Raw genomic sequence first — 26,217 nt, 5'->3', positions numbered from 1 at the left:
GAGTCTCTCAGTAGGGAGCTGCCCTTGCTAGCAAGAACTCTGTGTGTTTCTCTTCTCTGAGTCTTTACTGAAGAAGTGTTTTAGAATATTTTCCCTAACACATACCATGATCGGATATGGGTCGCATAGGGTCAAAAAAGTCAGATTTGATGCGCTTTTGCCTGCAGTGTGAACGTAGCTTAACAGTCGGCTCTTTGAAGTGTACGAAGGGAGAGACATATTTTTTTTCGTTCTCTCACCCTCTCTCTCTCTCACTTTTTTTCCGCTTCACGCAGCACGTGACCCTTGTGTTTGTGCTGAGGGGGGAGGGGCGGTAGTTACACTCCCAATAGCACAGGAACAGAGCACAAGAGAGAAAGAAAGAGAGCCAGGGGCAGCAACAACAGACAACATCGTCACATTAGAAAGGTATAGTAATCATCCACAACTATTTTCAGTTGCGAATGATAAAGGATTCAGAAAAGTTTATTCATGCAGTGAATCCTGTGTATGCAATTCCAAGCAGGAAAACACTCTCCCAAAAAATCATCCCAGGCCTATATGACAAAGAATGTGCATTTTCTTTTTGTTTTGCATAGTTTAATTTATATTTCATTGTGTTCTGGTTTGCAGTGTTTTGTGTTGTTTCACTTTAAATTTGTTTAAAAGGACAACGCTGAACATTTAGATAGTTAAAAGTTGAAATGTAAATACTTGCTTTTTGTATTTTATAATTTATTTTTTACATATTTGTGGAGTAACTGGTCGGAGCGGCATGCTCCATTTTGCATAACTATTTTTAAATCCCTGTAGAACACATAAGGTAGCGCAATAAAAAAATTTTCATATGAAACCGGAGGAGTTGTACTTACATTTTATGCCATCAGGATGTCCTAAGTCGCAGTTTCCTTCCACATATGGCCTTGCAAAAATTTCGTAAAAAGCATTTGCAGCAACAAAAACATAATACTCCAGAAACAGGCTTTGCCGATCTGATCAACTGCTCATAACACTTCCACATTGGAATAGATGTCATTAAAGGGATAAATAAAAGCATATTTATATATAAACATATATAAATAAAAAACATGGTTTTTTTTTTTACATTAGTAATTCATTTTGTGCATAATTTTATATTTTTGTTGATGATAAATTAATTAAAGCAGACCTTCCCAAAGTGTGGGATCGCAGAGCCATTGCAGGGGGGGCGCGGCATGAAAAGGGAAAAAACAAAACAATGCTTGGACACTGCTAGCACGGGGCGCCCACACAAACGCAAGGCAGGAGATGAAGCATCGCTGAATACGTTTCCAAACCAACTTCATTCTAAGCCAAAGACTAGAAAATATGGTGAAGCACATTTTGGTTTCACCTGCACAAGTGCCAAGGTAGGTCTCGTCAGCAGAATTGGTTTTCCCTGCGTCGAGAGCAAGCGCTGGGCTCTTCAAATCACGGACAAACAGTATCCCACATTCTTGATTTTTAGTTCACAAACACTTGTTGTAATAAATAACTACTCCTGACATTTTGGAGATATTAGCTCTTTATACAGTAAAGTTACAGTGGGATACAAATAATATCAGGCTGATCCTGCCACGATTTGTTCCCCCTGTCTAAATCATGGACAAACAGTATCCCACAGTTGTTTATGTTTTTAAACCCATTTTGCACAGAGAGGCATTTTTTGAAAAATGTATTGATAGCAATGTTGAATATTATTACACAGGTAAAAAAAGAACTACATGTAAAATAATCACACCATGACACCTCTGCCTTTCTAAATAGAGGGACAGTAACTGCGTGTGTATGTAAGCGTGTAAAACCTGAAGATAGAGACAAAATACCGTTAATCTGACTATCTGCCATTCTGCAATTCATCTCCTGTAAACAATAACGTGGCGCACAGCGTGATGTGGAAAAAGGCACATACCTTTAACGTTGCGTGACGAACTCTGTATTCCTCGTCCACACATAAACCCAAAGAAGGAGTTTTTAAAAATCTCTGTTTACGGTGATTCCAAACGCCGTTTATTTTAGTTTATTTTCTTACTACCTACAGATTACTTGTATTTGCTTAATTGTTTACTAAACAATAGCATACTTTTTTCAGTCTGTTTTCAGTCACTTAGATGAGTGATGAAAAATTTCTTAAATTAAACATTTTCTAAAACAGTGGACAAATGCTGAAATAGTGTTCACTCAGAACACAAGAAAATGAAGTCACCAAACATCCTTTCTTTGAGAAAATGCAGTACTGCTGGATGGTACTGCACTGTGGAAACAAAAAGACAAAACTTAAGTAATCAAGAAATAAAAAACAATAATATCTTTTTCTGAAAAGGCAGAGGAATCAAGATACACTCACACATGATTTATATGTAGAGAAGAAAGAACTCTCTCATGTAAACAACATGTATTAAAAAAGTTTCACAATAGGACTACACCTGTTAAAAGAACCTGTTAAACAACAACCCATGGTGATGTATGGTGACTCATACGTGTAAGGACATTCTTGCAAATGAAATTCTTTACATGGTTTTATTTCTTGCTGAAATGAAAGTGAATACATGGTGCCAGCCATGCAACTTCTTGGTTAGCAAAACATACTGACATGCACAAGTTTAAAAAGATTTTCACAACTGAATGTCTTTTAAAAAAGAGAATCGGGACCTAAGTTTTTATTCATTAAATATATTAATATTTTCTCATGTAACCATTAAATTAGACTATAATAAATGTACTGTAGTAAAAGCATCACTACAATTTTTTTTATAACTGATTGGGGATTAATTGTAATAAAAAAAACACTTTCAGTTTAATTTTGTACAAATTAGTTTTCAGACATTTTGTGAAAAGCAGCTCAGTTTGCACACATTTATTTTCTTTTTGAGGGCCTAAGATGAGAGGAATGCATGTGTGTGCATGACGAAAACATAAAGTACATACACACGTAATTTGTTTTGTTTTGTTTAAATTATATGTGTTAAGCTTGTAAAATAATTTATCTAAAATATACTATTATTTTATATGATATTCAACATTTTATGTAAACATGATATACAGTAATGAACACATAACACATTATTATTATTTCTAAATATTATAGCACATTAAAGTGAGCAGGTCAATAGTTGTTTATTTGCTAAAAGAAAGTCTACTGTAATAGTCTAAGTAGAGGCATATGATTCACCATTTTGTGACTGTATTGTTAACATTATTTCTTTTACAAAGCTGTTTTATTGCATTTTTCACTTCATCAGAATCAGAAAGGGTTTTATTGCCAAATGTTGAGCAGGTTTACAACATTAGGAAATTGCTGCGGTGCTTCAGTGCAAACATACTTTCATAAATTACACTAAAATAGACATTAAAATAAAAATAAGAATAGGAATTAAAAGTGCTAAGTAGATGGATATATACATGAGTGCAGGTGGTGATCAGTGCCAAACATTGAATGATGCAGTGAACACAGCGTAGGGTCATGTGTTAGTGGTGGGAACAGTCTTATAGTTATTGTTCATGTGTCCGACAGCAGAGGGGAAGAAACTGTTCTTATGGCGAGAGGTTCTGGTGCGAATGGACCGGAGCCTCCTGCCTGAGGGGAGCAGGTCAAACAGACTGTGTCCAGGGTGAGAAGGGTCAGCTGAGATCCGAGCTGCACACCCCAGTGTCCTGGAGGTGTACAGGTCCTGCAGAGATGGGAGTCTGCAGCCAATCACCTTCTCAGCAGAGCGCACAACACGCTGCAGTCTCTGTTTGTCCCTGATAGTTGCTCCAGCGTACCACACGGTGATGGAGGAGGTGAGGATGGACTCAATGGTTGCAGTGTAGAATTGCATCATCGTCCGTGTTGGCAGGTTGAATTTCTTCAGCTGCCTCAGGAAGTACATCCTCTGCTGGGCTTTCTTAATGACGGAGGTGATGGTGGGCTCCCACTTCAGGTCCTGGGTGATGGTGGTACCCAGGAAGCGGAATGAGTCCACAGAGGTGATGGGGGTGTCAGTCAGGATGATGGGGGGGAGTGGGGCTGTGTGCTTCCTGAAGTCCACAATAATCTCCACTGTCTTCTGGGCATTCAGCACCAGGTTGTTGTGGCTGCACCAGGACACCAGACGTTCAACCTCCCTCCTGTAGGCAGACTCGTCACCGTCCGAGATGAGTCCAATAACGGTGGTGTCATCTGCAAACTTGATTAGCTTGACAGACTGGTGGGAGGTGCAGCAGTTGGTGTACAGGGAGAAGAGCAGAGGAGAAAGAACACAGCCCTGAGGGGAGCCGGTGCTGATGGTCTGGGAGTCCGAGACATTCTTTCCCAGCCTCACATGCTGCTTCCTGTCCGTCAGGAAGTCAGTGATCCACCGGCAGATGGGATCAGGCACATTCATCTGGGAAAGCTTGCCTTGGAGATGGTCTGGAAGGATGGTGTTGAAGGCAGAGCTGAAGTCCACAAACAGGATCCTGGCGTAGGTTCCTGGGGAGTCCAGATGCTGCAGGATGAAGTGTAGGGCCATGTTGATTGCGTCATCTACAGACCTGTTGGCTCTGTATGCAAACTGCAGGGGGTCCAGGAGGGGGGCCGTGAGGGTCTGGAGATAGGGGAGAACCAGGCGCTCAAATGACTTCATGACCACAGATGTCAGAGCCACGGGTCTGTAGTCATTTAGTCCAATGATCCTAGGTTTCTTGGGGACAGGGATTATGGTAGAGGACTTGAAGCAGGCAGGCACATGACATGCCTGCAGAGAGGAGTTGAAAATGCCAGAAAACACTGGGGCCAGCTCGTTTGCACAGTGTCTGAGGGTGGCAGGAGACACACCGTCTGGGCCGGGAGCTTTCTGAGCATTCAGACTCTTAAACTGCTTCCTCACATCTGCTTCATGAATATGAAGAGTTGTGGTGGGAGGAGGTGGTGTGAAATCCTCTTTTGTGCGGGGTGAGGAGGGGGGTGTTGTAGGTGAAGTGTTTGAAGGTGGTGATGGCTCTATGGAGGGGGGAGAGGTGGGGGAATGAGTGTCCAAAGTGTCTCTATTGTTGGGGCCGTTGGAGGTGTGAAGGCTGCCTGATGGCTCGTCAAAACGGCAGTAAAAGTCGTTAAGGGTGTTGGCCAAGAGCGAGTCATCAGTGGAGTGGGGGGTTTTAGGCTTGTAGTTGGTGATATTCCTAAAACCTTTCCACACAGAGGCCGAGTCATTCTCTGAGATCTACTGCTGCATCTTCTCAGAGTGCTGGTGTTTAGCAATGTCCACTTCTTTAGTGAACTTGTACTTGGCCTCTCTGTAGCAGTCCCTGTCTCTGCTTCTGAACGCCTTTCTCTTTTCCAGCCACAGCTTTTTGAGTTTAGGAGTAAACCAGGGTTTGTCATTGTTATAACTCACCCTGGTGCGTGATGGCACAATGCTGTCCTCACAGAAGTGGATATAGGAGGTGACAGTGTCCGTAAACTCGTCCAAGCTGTTAGAAGCAGCCTTCATTGTGTCCCAGTCTGTAGACTCCAAACACGTGCGAAGCTCCTCCACAGACTCGTTGCTCCACAGTTTTTTGGTCCTCACGACAGGTTTGGAGAGCTTCAGCCTCTGTCTGTACGCGGGGATCAGGTGGCTCATGACGTGGTCAGAAAGTCCGAGTGAAGCGGGGGGCACCGCACGATAGGCCCCGCTGATCGTGCTGTAACAGTGGTCTAATGTCCTCACCTCTCTGGTTGGGCATTTAATATACTGCTTGTATTTGGGAAGCTCATGGCTCAGATTGGCTTTGTTAAAGTCCCCAAGAGCAATGATGAGAGAGTCCGGGAATATCCGCTTCTGTCTTTAAAGCATATACAATAGGATTGAGCAAAGGTGGTATGGTGTGTGTCAACGTGTAATTTATCATTCTAGCATTAGGATCAATGTAGAAGGCCATTGCTACTATGTTAGTGATGGCAAGAAGAAAATGACCACAAGGATCAGGTGAGAAGTACAAGTTTTTAACGCTCTGACTCGTTCCTCTCTTGAAGTAGTCCTCCTCAGTGCTATGGAAATACAGATATATGTGACTACTATGAATGCTAGGGGAATGATGAGAATTATAATGACTAGGGAAAATGCTAACTTGAAATTTAAAGATGTATCATTACAAGCTAGATGATAAATTGGTCCATGATCACAATAAAAGCTGTTTATTACTAAAGATCTACAGAATGAAAGACGATTAAGAAGCCCAACCATGGTTGCAATTGCACTCACCAAAAAAATCCATACAAACAGCAGAATAGCAGCAATTGATGTTTCAGTAACAATACTATGATACCTTAAAAGACAAATTGACTTTTATTATATCAAGATAGCACAAGAGTGTGATGATCAAAATGGTGACCACTTCCGGGACAAAAACAACTGTATTATGATGCTAAAACAACTTCTACTCTATTCAAGAATCTGCACAGACAGCAACTTAATGCAAAGCTAGCTAAGAAATCAGAATGTTGACCCCAGCACATCATTCAGTCCAACACCGTCAACAGGTAACAAAGACAGTGATGAGCAGCCCGGGTTGCAGCATTCTACCCTTTATTTCTCAATTTCTCCTCAAAGAGGAGAGGTTAGAAGCCATGGCACAGGGAAGAGAGGCCACAAGTGCTACTTATGCAAAATAATTTATCGCACAGACAGTTTTTTTTTTCATCACATGCGCAGTACAGCCCTGTGTATGCTGCTCTAACACTGTCCACAAACGTAACAGGGCTGGCTGCTTTAAACTTAATTTGCGATTCAAAATGAACCAAGAAGTAGGAATAGATAAAGGAATATTTTGGATTGGCATAATTACATAATTATACATCAATATATGGGCATCTTTATATTAACTCATTCACTGCCATTGACGTCTATAGACGTCAATTGAAAGCATACGTTTGAAAATGGCTGGCAGTGAATGAGTTAATATAAATAGATAAATTATCTATAGATATATAGATAGTGTATATATGTGCATATACAAGAACAAATACATTTGATGAAATATGATAAGCACTCACTTCCTCTTACTTCTTTTCAAATAGGAAATGGTTCATATTTTCTTAGTGGAATTCATTGCCTGAGGTCTGAATGATAAGTTTTGTTCATTGTGTTTATATGTAGGCTTTCTTTCAGATTTTACATATGTCATATAGAAGAACCCATAGTCACATATTCATATGTTTAGGGACATTATTGCTAAAGAAATTTTTTTTTACTTCCTGATCAAATAAAGGTGAATACACAGTTCCAACTGTCCTCCTGGTTTTTATATTTAAATATATAACTTTAAAAAAATCAGGTACATAAATTCAACTTTCATTCATTCATTGCTTTTTTAAAACTTTTTTTCAAGGGTTGTGGGTGTTAAAATTATTTTCCATACAATATACAGTATTCAAAACATTTTATGTAAACATGATATACAGTGAAGAACATAACATAATACACTATTTCTAAATGTAATATTATAGCACAAATAGCTAGAACTTGTTTTTTCTTTTTTTTTAAGTATACTGTAATAGTCCCAAATAGGTCAATATAATAGAAACATTTGGTTCACCATTTTGTGACTGGACTTCTAATATTATTTATTTTCCAAAGCTTCTTGACTGCATTCATTACTTCTTCTGTCTTTAAAGCATATACAATAGGATTGATCAAAGCTGGTAGGGTGTGTGTCAAAGTTGAGTTTATAATTCTGGCATTAGGATGAATGTAGGAGGTCCATACAGCAATGTTTGTACCTACAAATGGTAGGAACAAAATAGCAACAAGGATCAGATGAGAAGTACAAGTTTTCAGTGCTTTAAGTCGTTCCTCTCCTGATGCAATTTTGCTCAGCGCTATGGAAATGCAAACATAAGTGCAGGATATGAATATTAGCGGAATAAAGACTCCTATACTTACAACAACATTTGCCATAATGATATTTAAAGATGGATCATTACATGCCAGACGATATATTGGTCCATGATCACAGAAAAAGCTTTTCACTACAACAGAGTCACAGAAGGAAAGACGATTAATAAGCCCAACAACTAATGTTGTTAGACTCAACATAACAAGCCATATAAACAGCAACATTGATGTAATAGATGTTTTAGTCACAATGCTATGATACCTTAAAGGGAAACAAATTGCTATAAGTCTGTCATATGCCATCGTGACAAGCGTCCATGACTGCACACCTCCAAAAAAAAAAAACAAAGAACATATAACTTAAACAGGCCTCATAAACAATGTATCTCCTGTCAAACAGAAATGTGTCTAATAGTTTTGGGATGAGAGCTGTGCTCCCACACAAATCTGTCAAAGCCATGTTGAACACAATCATGTATTTAGGAGTATGAAGAGTCTTCACCAGCCAAATAACTGAGAGAAGAAAGCCATTCCCCAAAACAGTCATGATGTAGACAAAACACAGGAAAACATAGAAATATTTAACATGAGGGATGTTGGAAAATCCACTGAGATAAAATATTGCAGGGCGAACAAATGTGGAATTAGACTTAGTAGTGGCTTTTTCTTCTGAGTCCATTACAAATAGGTTTCCTTAGTCATAAAAATCACAGATAAAAGCATATAACACAAAGTGAAGCATCTGATCCAAAGTTGCTGTAATAAAATTTTGCCCAAACTACATAAGCAGTGCACTACAGTGAGGCGTCTCATGACCAACCTGGTATTTGTATTTTACCTCTAAGACTGTGATGCAGCAGAAGCAAGTAACTTTGTCACATGGCCATCTTATTTTCTACTCACTGGGTGGCAAAAAAAAAAAAAAGGTAAAATTCCAGCAGCTCAGGTTTCAGTGTAATATAATAAAATTATATAAATTTAACATCACATAAAAATACTTAGCTTTTCAGGAGGTAACATTGGGAAGATTATTTTAGATCAGCATGATAAATTAAAATACAGATGTTTTAGCTTTAAATCACATTAAATCGTAAATTTAACAACTGTACTAACAGATTTTTCATGTTATTTTGCATTAAATATGTTAATGCGCTCTCTTTAATTTTTGCATTTATACTGATATTTCATGCATCCAAGGAATAGCACCAAGAAACTAGAATCTAAGTCATGACAAAGGAAGGCAAGGTAAGGCATACTTGAAGATGTTCAAGTTAAACAGGTTAAAACCTACATCTTTCATTTAGTAGTCTGTTTTCTTTACATAATAAATTCAATTACCATTGTTCTTTGAAAAATATAGTTAATTAATATGCATATTTTATACCTGGCTCTATAGTTTCAATCAAAGCTTTGACACAGTTTTCATTGAAAAAAAAAATGTAATCAATCGCAAAGTAAAATGTGTCGCTATGAATCTAACTGTTAGAAACATCCTTAGCAACATAAGCGTATGTGCCCCAGTAAAAGTAGACTAGTGCCAACAAATTCATTAAAATTATTTGTTAGGATCCCTGGGTTTTTAGACCCAGGGTTTTGTATTTACAGTTCTTTTGGGTTTTGTGATTCCTTGTTTATTGAGAATCTCTTATGCTGTTTGACTCTTCTCGTGTATAAATAATATACTATAGTTTCCTTTATAATTTATTTTATCCTTTGCAGTCTCTGTTTATATTCTGCTTCTTCTTTCCTGTTTTATTGTGAAAGTCTTTTGTCTTGTGTGTCTTGTGTAGAGTTTACTTCCCTTGTCTTGTTATTCCTCAATATTCCCGATTTACTTCGAGTGTGTTTCCTATGTGTCTCCAGTGCTTTGAGTCATTCCTCTCCCGACGCAATTCTGCTCAGTGCTATGGAAATGCAAACATAAGTAAACGCTATTAATATTAGAGGAATACAGATTAAACTAACTAAGGAAACATATGCCATTATGCGGTTTAAAGATGTATCATTGCATGCCAGATAAAACACAGGTCCATGATCACAGAAAAAGCTTTTCTGTCACGTCCGTTGTGGCAGACGTGTGGAGTTAGTAGAAAGGACCCAAAATGCAGCAGCTCTGGTGCAGGTGAGCATTTATTAACAGGAGTGGATACAAACAGCAATGGCGGGGGAACATGAAACTGGAACCTAAACTGGGCAGAGCTAAAGAAAAACAAGAGCACTAGAAGGCCATAAAACAAAACACGAGTCCAAAACCAAAAGAAGACAAAAAAAGAAACACACCGGAGCTCAAGAAAACAAAGTCCAAAACAGAACAGTTCAGGGGGCCGGCCCGGGAGCCGACAACACAGGAGCCTGAACCGTTCAGGAGGCTGACCTTGCGGACGGCAACGGCGGCGACGACGGCACTGGTCCGGGGGCCGGCCGTGCGGAAGGCAATGGCAGTGACGACGGCACTGGTCCGGAGACTGGCCGCGAGGAAGGCAACGGCGGCGGCGACGACAGCACTGTTCCGGAGGCTGGCCTCAGGCGAAGGGGGTCTGGGGGCCGCCCACGACCAGTAGCCTGGAAGGTGGCCGATTAACCACAGACCCAGACGAGGCAGGACCAGACGATGCTGAAGGCAAAGACACGGAGGCAGGACCAGGCGACGCTGAAGGCGAAGACACGGAGGCAGGGCCAGGCGACGCTGAAGCTGGACCAGGCGAAGTCGAAACTGAAGCTGGGCCAGGCGAAGGCATGGACGAAGCCGCTGCTGCAGGAGAGGCTGAAAGCACTGAGGCTAGACCAGCTGAGAATGGCGCTGCAGGCGTCGGCGTGGAAGCCGGAGACGGTGGCGCTGCCGGCGGCGGCGTGGAAGACAGTGGCGCTGCCGGTGGCGCTGCCGGTGGCGCTGCCGGCGGCGGCGTGGAAGCCGGAGACGGTGGCGCTGCAGGCTGGGCGGATCCCTTGGATCCTCCTGCGATGACAGAAGACGAAGGCCGGAGCGGTCCCTCGGACCCTCCAGCAGAGACACGAGACAAAGGCTGGAGCGGTCCCTTGGACCCTCCAGCGGAGACAGGAGACAAAGGCCGGAGCGGTTCCTCGGACCCTCCAGCGGAGACACGAGACAAAGGCCGGAGTGGTCCCTCGGACCCTCCAGCAGAAGCCATCACAAACCCAGCAGGCATGGAGTCCACTAGCTGACATAAAGGCAACTGGCACTGCACTGAGCACTGGCTCTGCCCAGGCAACGCTGACATGGTGCAGTTCTCACTAAACTTCAGGGGTCCAGAATCAGCTGGGGACTGAGACCTAGCCTCTGGGGAAGCCCTGGAGTGGCAAACTGTGCCAATGGCGGCTAAACCATGAAAAGCACCCTGAGTAGAAACAAGACTTTCTCCCTGCATAGAGTGAATGAGTGAAACTGGTAATACCGGAGCCTGAGCTACGGGTAGCGGTGACACAGGAGACTGAGCTACAGGTGACACAGGAGACTGAACTACAGGTGACACAGGAGACTGAACTACAGGTGGCACTGGAGACTGAGCTGAAAGTGACACTGGAGGCGCTGGAGACTGAGCTGAAAGCGACACCGGAGGCGCTGGAGATTGAGTGGAGAGCGAGTGAGCAGCTGACACTGGAGACTGAGTGGAGATATATATATATATATATATATATATATATACACACACACACACTGTGGCTAAGACCATGAAGAAGAACGAGTTAAAGTCTCTTGTGGTCAGTGGGTTGGTTGGGAAAGGTGTGTTCCCTTTAGACGCGGACACTAGGATGCAGCGTCGGTCTTTGAAACCTCTGATCAGCCTGAGGTTTGTACTGGGGATGGGACAGTGACACCTACTGTGGTCAAACCAGGTGGGGGAAAACCCCCAGCCTCTCTTCCACGGTTTGAGCCCTTCTCTGTTGAATCCAGTAATCCCAGTGTTGGTGCACGCTTAAAGGTACGTTTGGCTCGTCTTGAACTTGAACCAAAGAAAGGGAACGTAAGGATGAGCTTGAATTCAAGCTAAAGTGTCGGCAGCTAGAAGCTGAGACATCTATTAGGTTGCGCCAGCTGGAGTTGCAAGCTAACAAATTGTCTCCTGAGCCTTCTGCTCCACCTTCAGTGAAGTATGAAGATAACGTTAGTAATCCCTCAGATAATTCTCCCCCTGCTCCTGCACCTCCAACATTTGATGTAGGCAAAAACATTGCCCTGGTTCCACCATTCAGGGAGACTGAGGTGGAGGCCTATTTTAATGTGTTTGAGCGCATTGCTTTACATTGGCCCAAGGAGGTTTGGTCCCTTTTGCTTCAGTGCAAATTAATTGGTAAAGCACAGGAAGTATGCGCAGCTCTCACTATTGAGGACAGTCTTGTGTATGACAATGTCAAAAGTGCTATACTCAGCCTATGAGTTGGTCCCTGAAGCTTACAGGCAGCGTTTCAGGACCCTGAGGAAATTCACTGCTCAAACATTTCTTGAGTTTGCAAAGGAAAGGGGGATACTATTTGATAGGTGGTGTCAAGCAAGCAAAGTTTCAGAGTTTAACGCACTGCGTGAACTGTTATTGTTGGAGGAATTCAAAAACTGTGTTCCTGAGCATACGGTGCTGTACCTGAATGAACAAAAAGTTGCCACTTTGCAAGAGGCAGCTGTCCTGGCAGAAGAATTTGCTTTGACGCACAAAAGCGTGTTTGTAAATCTGAATCACCCTATCATGAACAAATGAAAGAGGACACAAAGCCGCACCCTCAACAACCTAGGGGTTCCTCGGGTTCCAAGTCTGATAGACAATGTTTTTACTGTCACAAAGTGGGGCATATAGTTTCTGAGTGTTTGGCTCTTAAACATAAACAGTTGAGGTTAGCCTCTGGTTTTTTCAAGGTTGCAGTGAGAAACTTATTTCCTATTCAGGGTGTTGAGTTTATAATGGGAAATGATATTGCTGGGGTCAAGGTACTCCCTGTTCCTGAAGTGGTGGATAAGCCCAGCTGTATCCTAGGAGAAGATGAGCTGTTGAAATCCCACCCTGATGTGTTTTCTGTCAGTGTTCTTACCAGGTTGCAAGCTCATAAGCTGGAGGAAGTGAACTTGAGTGAGACTGTTCTTGGATCTTGCAAAGAAAAGCGTCTGGACTTCTTTAAGTTGCTTGAAGACGTTTCACCTCTCATCCGAGAAGCTTCTTCAGTTCTAAGGTCAAATGGTGGAGAGTCCCAGATATAAACCTAGTGGGAGTAACCCCCCACAGAGGGACAAAAGGACCCCCTGATGATCCTCTAATCGCCTGAGCCAAGGTGTGAAACTGGGTGTGGGTCCCAATCAGCCAGAGTTTCGGGTATGTTCATTGTGAAACCTGGCCCCACCTTATCATGCGAATTCCTGAGGTCAGATGGCCCAGGATGTGAGTGGGCGTCAAGGCGTCTGGGAAGGGATCTCAAAACTGGATTATAGATGGCAGAGAGTTGGTGTCGTAAACCCCCGCCTCTGTTCAAAGATGGTCGCTCACAGTGGACATAGATGGCTTCTTTCACTCCTCTTTCAAACCATCTGTTCTCTCTGTCCAAAATGTGAACATTGGCATCCTCGAAAGAGTGTCCTTTATCCTTAAGCTGCAGATGGACTGCTGAGTCTTGTCCTGTGGAGGTGGCTCTTCTGTGTTGTGCCATGCGCTTGTGAAGTGGCTGTTTGGTCTCTCCAATGTAGAGGTCTGGGCATTCCTCGCTGCACTGTACAGCTCCTTTGACTACAATGACCTGGATGACTGAGAACCTTCACAGACATGTTCTTGGATCTGTTCTAACTGAGGACAGAGAGCCGGCTGCTAGCCTTTCTGAACCAGCACTCGATGAACAGGGTCTGACTACTCTGTCTGACGTTCTTCCTTTGCCAGTCTCATCTGTTCCAAGGATAAAGCTGGAAAACGTGTATGAATAAAACTCACAGGAATACCCTAAACAAGAAATTGCATAGATGTTCACTGTGTATGCTTTTGCATCCTTAATAAAATAAATGCATTGGAACTCGCTACTCCCCTCTGCGAATCTCTACCATATGGCTACCTTTCCTGTGAAGTGGAAGGGTTTGTGTGTCCCAGGAATCCCAGGGGCTATGTTGTCCGGGGGCTTCTGCCCCCTGGTAGGCTCTCCCATAGCAAACTGGTCCTGGGTGAGGGACCAGACAAAGGGTGATTCAGATGACCCCTATGAGAAGAACCCCTTGGGAACAGTTCACCCTGCACGGGATAGGGTTACCAGGGCCCTGCCCTGGAGCCAGGCCTGGGGAGGGTGCCCGAGAGGGAGTATCTGGTGGCCAGGCCTTAGCCCGAAAAAGAGACCCTGGGGGACTGATCCCTGACTACCAAAACTACCAATTGGGACATGGAATGAAACCGTGCAAAACGTTTCGTTGGCATTGTTGTGTTTGTTGAGGAGAAAACTTACAAACATACAGTACATCACTTCAGAGTCACACAACTGGCGATCAAAGATTTATGTAAATTTGACAAGCTAAACGCACTATATACTGCACAGCAGCGGTCCCCAACCTTTTGTGCACCACGGTCCAGTTTAATGTCAGACAATATTTTCACGGACCGGCCTTTAAGGTGTTGCGGATAAATACAACAAAATAAAATGATACAGACAAAGACAAAAACTGTGGTATTTTGTAAATATAATAATAAACGCGAATTCAGCTGTGTAATTGTGTAACTTTATTAGCAGTATACTCCTGAAATGCGCCAACAACATTGAGAATAACATCCTCCTCTCTGCCCCTTAATGCTCTCTGGTCGCTATGGTAACGCGTAAATAATGCTTTCAAAATAAGACACACAACTACAAAACGGGAAAAGACCCAGGGAAACCGACTTAATGATTAAAAACCCTGAAAACCATACACTTCACACCCGAGCCTCAACTCTCGCGGCCTGGTACCAAACGACTCACGGACCGGTACCGGTCCTGTTGGGGACCGTTGCTGTACAGGAGACACGGCACTAGATTGATTGACAATGGTCTCCCACAATACATTGCAGCGTTACGTCAACTCCAAAGCCCTATCGTTGAGTCACTTCCGGTATTTCAGACAATCCCTTTCCGTCAAGAGCCACTTGTTAATTTGTTGCGGACTTGTTAAAGTGTTTTCTTAAATGTTATTTTGTTGTCAATTTTTTTATTTGTTTTTGTTTTTTTAATGTAAAAGTGTTTTCGGAAATGTTATTTTGTTGTTGATGTTGTAAATGTGATTTGCACTTCCCAGCCACCGTACATTTAAGCTTAGAAACATATACTCACATATGCTTGTGCCAACATAAATCTAACATCTCCAATGTTTTGATTCTGCAATAGTAAGGTGGATCATGAAATGAGGCGAACAGAGGACCGGTCCAATAGAATTTAAAGGTAAGCACCATCTGTTAAACCAAAGTTGGATGAATTCTAAATTATCTGTTCGCTGAGTTAACGATCTTCACTGTTAAATTGGCTCAGTAATGCTGAAACATTAGACCAAGAGACGTTTCTTAAGAACTACAGGTTGATGTCTAAGTGTTTCAGGGCAAGTCGAGTATGGACACTAGAGCAAGAGACTTTTGCAAAGATCTACAGGTTGACGTATAAATGTTCCGAGAAGCGTTGGACGCTTTTAAAAAACACAGAATTTAAAGTATTTTGGAAGCCGGGCTCCCTATAAATGCAAAGTTCAGGGATTGGTATCCCCACCTGACTACGGACGCCTAGCGTGACCGGTTGGACCGGAGATCCAGGTTGGCGTACCTCAGGGACTTGGGACCCCGTTAAACGCTAGTGGTTAAGAGACCACTGGGAGTGGTTAGAGTCCACCCCCTTTTTGCCTTTTTTGGACAGCAGAACTGAGCTTGGGTGCTTATAATCTTAAAAAGAAGCGCTGGGCGCACGGCCGGAAATATAGTTGAATTCAACGAGTGTATAGGAATTGTGTGATTCTTGTTGTTAAAATTGTAAATACGTGGCTTCTATGTGAGGTGGCGAACATTCTGACAGACTGTTTCGCTGCGATGAAAATATTTAATGGTAGTGGTTAGAGTCCACTACTTTGCCTAGGACAGAGAATTGGAGTTGAGCAGGAAAACATGGTCGACAACAAGTAATTTTGAGATAATGCTTGTATATTGCTGCTTGGCTAAAGAAGTGTGCTAATTGTGCTAAAGGATTGTGTTAAATTCTGCTAAAGAATTGTGTCAATTGGGCTACTGCGAAGAAAAAAGGGTGTAGAAACTGAGGAAATGCAGTAACGTGGAGAGTGTGTGTGTATGTGACAGGAAGTGAAAGTGTCTGCATGCAGTCTGAAGGAAATTGGCTGATGTGAGTGCAACGAATGACGAGAAAGAGACATTTTAAAATGTGGATAGAAGAATCACAGAATGAAAGTGTCAATAAGTAGTGATGAGAAGGATATTAAATAAATGTCTTAGTTTGTTAGTACAGGTGCCCACGGACCTGGATCAACTTCCTTCACGAGCACAGCGGCCGGGTCAAAATGATAGATTAACATAATTGGCATGATACCCAGGCCAGGTTTTGGCTGAAATTTCACAGCTTCATCTCGATGTACATCTTATCCTGGAAAGAAGCTTTAAGGATGGTCAATCTCTTCCTGAAGATAAAAGGCAGCTCCAGACCAACAGCGTCGACTTCAAGAATCAACAGCTGGTGAACAGACAGCAGCACTGACTTAAAACTCTGAAAGGTTCAGCAGCATGTACAAATACTATCGTGGATGGAAGCATGCGCTCTTAATCACAAGCTGGGAAGTTCACCAGTGACATCCTTGTGTGTGAATGGACTTGAGAGGACCATCTGTTTTGCATTTGCCATGCTGGGAGTTAAGCAGCAAAAGAAGAGACCGAAAAGAAAAGAATGAACAGATAAGAAGAAACAGCTCATTGGTCCTCTGATTGCCAAAATAGTGTAGATTTAACAGACACTTGCTATCAAATGCTGAGGTTATCCATCGCTGAGAAATAACTCTCCAAGCTGCAGGACAACAGGTTGACTTCTGTGAAAAGGAAAATAGACTGGTATGACCAACCAGTGATGAGACAATAAATGTAGTTTTAAAATAGTAAATTGTGAGATGTCTTCTGCTGATTGAGCAATACAAGTGATTTACTGTATGAAGGAGATTCTTTTTTGTGGTAATATTTCAAATATGCATTTCTGTTGTCCTGTCAACTTGGGTTGACAGGACAGTGGGTTATGTGGGTTATGAACTGATATGAAAATTAGGTGATCATTGTTAGATTAGGAATAGATGGTTTGATCTCACAAGTTAACAGGATGTAGCAGAGTCTGTTAGAGTAGAGACTAAAAAAACCGAGTTTCCTGTTTCTGATGCATGGGTGAGGTTGATATACACCTCTGACTATATGAAAATAAACTTGCTTTGTAAAATACATGACAGCATGTTACAATATAATTGAGTAAAGTGATTGGGTCTGTGACTAAAATGAGTGCAGCAGTGCAGACCTGGAGAAGAAATTTACAATCTAGTGATGAAACATTGGCATGAAGTGTTTAGGAAGTGGTTAATGGAGAACATTAGTGTTGTGTGAATTTTGCAGTTGCTAACAAAATTCTCTGTGTATTTAGCAGGTGGAACTATGCCAGTTGATCCCAGACTCTCCAGAATTGTGGAGCACTTGTGGGCAACCGGCAAATATGATGTAGGGAAAATGAACAGAGGGGGTGACACTTAAGTCTGAGTTCAGACCAGATAAGCATCAGCATTTAATTAAAGCTAGAAGCAGTGACGACAGCACTGAATCTCGTGTTACCGGAAGTTCTAATGCCTACATCATATTGTTTTATTGGGAGCAAGAGCTTTTCTGGTTTGTTTTCCCTTTTTAAGAGAAAACAGTTCATTTTGGACGGGTTCTGAAATAGGTCTAATATTTTATATGTAACAGTGCACTTAGACCCATCATTGGTCAAGATGGCGCCAGTGTTTACGGCCTGCCGTCGGACTCTGTTTGTACTAGTGTTTTATTTTTACTTTGTTTTAAAACATGCTAACTCTCTGCTTGTATATGATTGCCAAATGGTGCTGGCTATAAGATCCTCTCAGTTAAAAAACTCTTTATTGCAATCGTGGATATCAGGGAACCTTCTCCCCACCGCTCCTGTCAGGAGTTCCAGCTTGCCTCCGCTGTGTTCCGGTGCTACCTCAACCTAGAGGGCGCCGTGGGAAACGCAGTGGTTTATTGGTGAGAATGAAGGCTACCTGGACACGATTTTGAAAAATACTTCACCCTGACACCTGTTGTCGGGCTTACGACAACAGGTTCCTCAGACACCTGTGAAAGGTTCCTGCAGTTTTTTATCAATAAGATAAAACGTCTTCGATCTATGATCGCTGATCTATGATCAGCTGCAATCTTTTGTAAATGGACGCAATGTTCTTGAGAGGTTTCAGTCTGGTTTTAAAACTCTTCATAGTATAGAAACTGCACGTTTAAGAGTTCTTAATGATCTTTTATTAGCCACTGACTCAGGTGACTCAGCTGTGCTTCTGCTTCTGGATTCTCCATTTATAGGTCTAATTTAATAGCTCTAGGTCTAATTTTTACAAAATATAACATTTGTTTTCATTCATATGCTGATGATACTCAGATCTATCTTCAACTGAAGGGAAATAGTTCTGCCTCACTAGAGGCAGAACTGGAGGCAGTGTATCGGTGAAGTTAAATCTTGGATGGCCTCTAACTTCCTTAACTTCAATGAGAACAAAACCGAAGTGATAATTTTTGGACCAAGTGGCAATCCCAGCACCTCTAATTTTAACCTGCACAGTCTTGAGTCTTTTGTCAAATCGCATGCCAAAAATTTAGGGGTTAATATTTGACAGCAATTTCATCTTTGAAAAACAGATGAGCTCAGTCGTACAGCAGTCTTTCTTCAAACTGGGGCTTTTATCTAAGGTGAGATCATTTTTATCTTTTAAAAACATTCAACGGGTGATTCATGCTTTTATTATATCCCAGCTGGACTATTGTAACTCCTTATATGCTGGAGTTAGCCAGACCTGCCTGGCAAGGCTGCAGTTAGTCCAGAATGCTGCAAACAATGGTTTCTATGATCATTTTTCTATGATTTTATGGTGATTTGTGTGATTACCAATTCAGGTACAGATAAAACGTAAGATTATAATGAACCATGAGTTCCCACAACTCCGGATTTTTTCCTAGAGAACCAGCGAGAATCACAAATCATTCCAGGCATAGCAGACGGCACAATCAGTGATTGAGGTCAAGGGTCGTGTCATTTGGGGTGCAGCAATAACCACGAGGGGGTTGGCGGAAATCCAGAAGGACCAGACCAAGAAGGACCAGCACGCTGAGTCAGTTGAGTAAGAGAAACACCCAGACCTCAACAAAAGGGGGCAGAATAATCCCCCGGTCTGTGGAAAAGACCTCAGGGTAGTAGAAAAAAAGTAGAAGCTGGAAAGTAATGGGAGGTCTGAGAGTATTAGCTTTACTAATAGTCTGTGTGATTTTTATGTTATGTTAATTGCCCGAACACAGTGGTCATCCCACATCTGGTCCACTCGTTAAAGGGGGACAGACTGTCCAGAGAGGGAAAAAAGCGCGGCAACTAAGAAAACTGACATGTAATGGGTATAGAAATAGCAACCTGGGGTTAGATTGGCTAATTCAAAATATAAAGGAACAAAAGGTGTCAGACTGTGCGGCGGGCGTAGCCACTTGCCTAGGGATGGGTATCGTTTAGGTTTTATCCGATACCGGTGCCAAACCGGTACTTTTGAAACAGTGCCGGTGCTTAAACGGTGCTCAAACCAGTGCTTAAAGAATGGAGAACACAAAATTGGTCCAAAAACCTCTCATGTTCAGCTGTTTTTTTGTAAAAAGATAACAATGTTAGCCTTTTCTGCAGCTATGGGGCATATATGGTGTCACTCTTGGCTGGAAGCAGTGCTTAATCAATGGAAAAAACACAAACTTTGTCCAAAAACCTCTCATGTTTAACTGTTTTCCACTTTTTCTTTGGTCATTTTAGCCTTTTTGGCCAGGGTGAAGGGAGTATCTGCCATCAAACAAGAAGACAGCCGCATGTAGCTATGATGATGTTTGCTAGTTCACCTTACATGCATTAATGTAATAACGTGGTTAGCCTACTCAACGTAAATTACACACGAACAACATTAAGCTACTCACGCAGAGAAGAACGGCTGTTGCTGCCATTATCATCCGTCATCATTTCTGCTACACTGGCAGGGCTAGGGGCCAGGACTCTATTCTTCGGGTTTTTGGGGGATGTTGCTCTGGGTCCGATAACTGGCAACCCACCCGCAGTAGATGTTCACGGTGTGAGGTCTTGCAGCAAGCTATCAAATACGGCGCATTTCTTGGCTTTTAAAAAAAACGCTATGCGTCACCAGGTGTTTCATCGGATTTGAGGTGTTACCTCCTTTGACAATATCACCTTAAAGCACTTGTTGCAGGCCGCTGAGTTTGCATCTTTTGCTGTGAAGTACAGCCAGACTTTTGACCGCTTCGCCTTGGGCATTTTAATCTGTAGCTCTGCATAAAAGAACGTACGTACCTAGACCGGCCTACTATCCTCGGAAACGTAAAATGATTGGCTAGAATCTAAAGTGTATCACAGCTTAGGAAAAAAAGCACCGAAATAAAGCACCGAAATGTGCGCTGCTTTTCGGTCTGGTTACTACCGTTTATGTCAGAACCCGGATACCGGTACTCATCCCTACACTTGCCCACACCTCTTCACTGAACCTGGCCCTTTCTATTCAAATGACACGTGGGGATTTGGTTGTATGCTTAAAATAACAAGAAGTGCTGTTTATATAGGAAACTGCTAAACTCTCTCCAGCCTGTTTCCACCAATTGACAATAAAACTAATCTAGGACATTTTACCCCAAGAAAAGCTAACTATACCTGTTTTGATTTTACAGTGAGCAACTAGGGAAGTCAGATGTATGATGCAGGAGAGATCCCAGTGGACTGGTGTACGGTGGTGTATCCAGCCCAAGGGAATGCCTCCAGGGAAAACATGACATAAATTGGCCCATGGGCAAGAGCGGCTTTGTACTATTATGCTGGGTGAAAAGGGGGTAAGGGTCTCAGGAAACAGGGCAGGGCAGCTCACAGCCCAGCGTAGATGCCAGGTGCTGTTCTAAAGGTCCACTTACTTGTTTGACTTATTTGTGGGGTTTCTAACATATATGGACACCATAGGGGTCCCTAGGGGAGTCACATTAATCGCATAGATCGCATTAATTATATACATTACAATGTCCTAAGGTCCTAAGGGGGTGTATGTGCAATGTTTAGAGATATGTGTTGCACTTTCATCCCCAAGAACACTGCTCCAGACAGTTCTGTAACCAGAGCCTGGAAGGCCTCAGAACATTATCCAAAACAATACATGAACAATGAAGAATACACAACCCATTGGAGGAATGCATGATATCTATGTTTGGGCAATGGGAAGGTTTTATTTTGTCTATTATTGGTAAACAGTGGCTCCAGTGTGTCATACTGTGACCTTTACGAGATGGCGCCTGGATTGAAATTAAAGTAGAGCAGAAAAACATGAATGTCAAGCAATTTGCATGACTGTAATGTCGGTGATATCCTACTTGGAGATTGTGTTGAAACCCCATGAAGAGAATCTATAAGAAATTAAATTGATAATTGACTTTGAACATGGGATTGAAATCACTACATTCGTAGCAATTCCTATCCCTACACACACTGAAAAGCTAATTTGACCTCCTAAATCTGTTTTCACATAGAATGTGTAAATGTCACAAGCTTTTTAAAGTTAAGAGTGTGTCTTTGTTTGGAGTAGACTTCATCTGCTATTACCTTTTTAATTAACCATAAGCAGTGGATGATTGTAAATGCCAGTCAAGTATAATTTCTTATGTGTTGAACTGGAATGTTCTGGTGAGCACAGGTACCAGTAGTACTACACTAAAGTACCAAGAAAGGAGATTTTTGCAATAAAATAACTGTAATATATCATACAGTTGTGTTTTCCAATGAGAAAGGCCGAAATTAGATTTACAGTTTTTATTTTACTTTTAAAATGATTTACCTTAAACTGGTTTAAAGTGCATTTAATGCTAAGGTGTCACAGCTAAATCATACTCTGGACATAAGTTTCCACCATAAAAAGTGACAATTAAATAACTACACAAAACTTAGAGACCAAGACCATACACAAAACAGAAACTTCCACTAACAAGTCTAGATATCTTGAAAGTCACAGTAGGGCTTTTATTAACTGCCTTGAGGTTTAAAGTCAAATGCATATTTACACTTTGTAATGTTCATTGACCAGCATCAAATACACTATTACATTAGACTCTTTCACAGACTCTTTTACATTTAAAATAGTCTCAATTTTCAATAACAATTATAAAATGTTATATTGTTATTATGAGACATGAAACATTGTTTTGTTTGCCATATTTTGGATTATTTTATATGAAATTTTCTATGTTTTCAGCTTTTTAAACCCCTCCGCAAAGGATGATTGGGTACTGCTAAGGTTCAAATCTGAATGCTTTTTATTTGTTTGCAGAAATTTTAAATTGCATTTTAACTTTTAATAACTTCTTCAACGATTCTTTGATTTCCTGTGTCTGAAGACCATAGATTATTGGATTTAAAGTCAAAGGCATGACAGTGGCCAAAGACAGACTTATAGTCCTTGCATTTGGAAGTATTGTACTCCCAAAGGTAAAGATAAATAGTGCAGGGAGGAAATAAATTGCCACTAATGAAAGGTGACTTGTGCAGGTTTTTAAAGCCTTTAGTCTTTCCCTACATGTAGCAGTTTTTGACAAAGAATAACCAATACAGCAGTAACTTCCCACGATAAATGCCAGTGGAACCCAAAGAACAAGAACTGGTGCCAAATGAGCAATTACACGATTTGGAGTAAGATCATTGCAGCCAAGCCGATACACAGGTCCATGATCACAGAAATAGCTCTGAATAACCACAGAGTCACAGAAAGAAAGTCTTGTGAGAAGACCAACTGCAGTGAGTATGATAGTAATTGCAAGAAGCCAGAAAAAAGCGATCAAAGATAAAATGAGCTTGTGGCTGATTCTCATTTGGTAGTGCAGCGGGTACATGATAGCCATGACTCTGTCAAAGGACAACACAACCAGATTAAAAGCCTGAGCTGCAAAAAAGGTCAAGCAGAAAAACATGAATGCCAAGCAGTCATTGTAGGAGATATGGTGATGGTTAAACAGAAAAATGTCAACAAGCTTTGGCATCAAAGCAGAGCTACTTAACAGGTCTGTAAATGCAAAGTTCACAACTCCAATATGTTTTGGACCTCTCAATGTATGATCCAAAATTATGCCAATCATCAGTAGTGTGTTTCCCACCACTGAAAAAATGTAGATAAAGCACAGAAAGACAAAGTAATACCTAATATTAGCTATGCCATTAAATGCACTTATTATGAAATATGCAGGTTTCACAAATGTGATGTTTTTCCCAACAGCTGAATTAAAAAATTCCATTTGAATAATTTTTTTTTTAATGTTGAAGGTTAAAGTTAATGTCCTTTATTTTATGTTTCAGCAAACCTTCTTTAGTTAAGACTGGCTCCAAATGGAAGCAGAGCACGTTTGTGTTCTGTCCCTTATAGTCACTTTGCATTCCCCTATGACATCAAACCATATGGTTACAGCTTTGTGCAGACAATTTAACTAATAGGAATATTACATAATGGTTAATATTTTCTGACTGCCATCTTACTATCCCGAATTTTCTTCCGAATGCTGGTCAACCTCAGACTGACAATACAACTCAAAATCATGTTGTTTTGGATTAATTAAAAAGCTGGAAAGGGTACTTTGTGAAAATGTGTGCCCTTTTTCTACTCCTGATATTAATCTAAGATTATCAAATACCGGCTTTGCTGTCCTGCCAAGCTTGCTGTTGGGCACTGTTATTTTGTGTCAATAAGCTCGTAAGTAGCAAATTTAGTTAATAGAAGTCAGTCAATAATGGTAAACGCTAACATGTGTTAAGACTCATCAAAGGTAATGTATTTTTTCATGAAACAGAAGAGGATGGATGGCTGGAATGGAATGAAAAGATAGATAGATGTTGTGCACTGCCTTGGAAGTTTGGAGTGGAGCAGATGTTGTGATGGGCCAACTCACAGTTTTTTTTCCTCCAGAAGTCAACCACCATCTCTTTTATTAATCTAAGCTTACCAAATACCGGCTTTGCTGTCCTGCCAAGCTTGCTGTTGGGCACTGTTACCTGTGTCAATAAGCTCGTAGGTAATGTTGTGTTAAAGCAGGTGTAATTGGTCTTCACCCATGATGTTGTGATGGGCCAACTCACCATCTATTTTGTCTTGCTGACATTCAGAAAGAGGTGTTTCTTTCGGACCATTCTACAGTTGCCCTCACCAGATCCCTGTACTCAGACTCCTGCCCCCCCCCCCCCCCCCCCCCCTTAATGCACCCAACCACTGCAGTGTCATCAGAAGTGTACAAGGTAAAGAGGAATGGAGATGTAGACCGTGTCATGTGGTGCCCCAATATTACTAACCAGCACATCAGAAAGGGTGCCCCCCAGAGTTACAAACTGAGGCCTCTCTGACAGATAGTCAGCAAATCAGGAGACAGTAGAAGTTGTGATATCCATCCCGAGAAGCTTCTCACTTAGCAGAAATGGCTGGATTGTTATTTACTTTGCTTTTGTTTCCTTGTCGTTTGTTACTGGAAGACTGACTATGATTCTATTACCAGCAAATTACATATTACAGTATGTCAGCTAACACAGTTGCTCTTGTGGAGACTGGGGAGATTTTCTTTTCCACCCCTTAAAGAGCACCCAGTGTGCACATTGCCCGACTAATATTACACCAGACCAGTAGAGATAAAAAACAAACCCAGAATTTAAAAAAACATCAGTTTTAAAAGGCGGCTCTACTCTAAAACTGTGACACAACCATGTGCAGTCCGTCCTCCAGCTGACTACTATGTTTGCTGCACAACTTGCTTGAGGTCTTCTAAAATCACTTCTTGAGTCTCTGCTGTAAGGACATAACCACAGTGTGTGTGAATGGCTACTCAATCATCTCAGGCTCTTCACCTTCACAGTTGCTCCTCAGTGCAAATGAGAGAAAAACAGCACCTGCTAGTGATGTGTGGATCAATCCTGAAATATCGATTCCTCTGATACCAATCATTTATGTTCTAGAATCAATTCTTACATTAAAATATCGATATTTTAGTAATTTAGGGTAAATTTGTAGTTTATCATTAACAGGAACACAGTGGAAAGAAACTATAACATTCGGATTGTCTACATTCAAATTCAGAGGCTGCTTCCACCTGAGGACCCGGCCTTCGCGGTCTAAAGAAAGCCGGGTAGTACGGCACGAGCTCCCTCCTTGGAGTGAAATGCTGCCGTCTGCTCCTTGCTATCTAAAATATAACCGGGCGCTGACGTAAACTCTCGACCGTCTCACACTTCTGTTTAATCAGTTTTCTGTTTGTGTGAAAACCCCGAAGGAACCCACCCAAGGGATTAAAAAAGTTACATTTAATTTAATCTAATCTAATAACTTTAATCTCAGCCAAACCGATTGACCCACGAACAAATAAAACACTGAAAAAGCCAAACAACATTTTTAAGTTATCAAAGGGACTTATATATCATGTTTAACCTGAGTAGCGAAAGACAGCGGTGGGTTTGAAAAGGATTAGCCAGGAGTCCGGTGTTCTCACTGGCTCTAGTGAGCCTTGAACCCCCACTCGCTATCGAGCTGGTGAGACGTCTGTTACCTACGTCGGAGCGCAAAACGTCGGAGCGCTTTTGAAAATATGTGGTGTCTTGATAAACCCTAGCAGATATTTGAAGTTTACACAGCTGACACATTTTTATCATATTTTAACATATGTTCACCTGAAAATATGTTAAACGTTTATTTTGTGACCCAAAAAGAATAATAAGAGTAATATTAACACTAACTAGCTGCCACCATTATTGACTACTGCGCTGGGCTGCGCTACGAATTCTGGGACACAGCTTCTTCTTCTTCGGGGTTTAATGGCAGCTGGCATCCTTGTACATGCAGTGCTGCCATCTTCTGTTTCAGTCCGTTATTACACTCTTAAATCCTGCTACTTATTCCTGCGTCTTTTGGGATCTTACAAAGCTTCAAACGACACGTCAACTATTAAATTAGTTGTCGACAATTTTAATAGTCGACGTAATCGTGACTAGGGCTGGGCAAAACGATTATTTTCCTAATCGATGAATCTAGCGATTAATTTTTCGATGCATCGATTAATCTAATGATTAATTTTTCAATCCGATTCGATTTTGATTT

General features: G+C 41.6%; 1 protein-coding gene and 2 pseudogenes across 1 annotated transcript; all 3 read right to left on the bottom strand.

Moving 5' to 3' along the window:
* Positions 1-5,733: 5,733 nt before the first annotated feature.
* LOC146624326 (olfactory receptor 52B2-like) lies at positions 5,734-6,838 on the bottom strand (annotated as a pseudogene).
* A 694-nt stretch (positions 6,839-7,532) lies between these two features.
* On the bottom strand, positions 7,533-8,514 carry LOC146624325 (olfactory receptor 1-like; annotated as a pseudogene).
* Positions 8,515-22,411: 13,897 nt separating this feature from the next.
* Positions 22,412-23,383, bottom strand: LOC146624324 (olfactory receptor 1500-like). Its single transcript, XM_085363435.1, has one exon. The coding sequence runs from the start codon at positions 23,381-23,383 to the stop codon at positions 22,412-22,414; it is 972 nt and encodes a 323-aa protein (XP_085219561.1).
* Between the last annotated feature and the right edge of the window lie 2,834 nt (positions 23,384-26,217).

Source organism: Diplotaxodon limnothrissa, linkage group LG10, assembly GCF_057381915.1.
Source record: "Diplotaxodon limnothrissa isolate DT_005_m linkage group LG10, D_limnothrissa_male_GT1.1, whole genome shotgun sequence".
Taxonomy (NCBI): domain Eukaryota; kingdom Metazoa; phylum Chordata; class Actinopteri; order Cichliformes; family Cichlidae; genus Diplotaxodon; species Diplotaxodon limnothrissa.
This window is presented reverse-complemented; position numbering and strand designations above follow the sequence as displayed.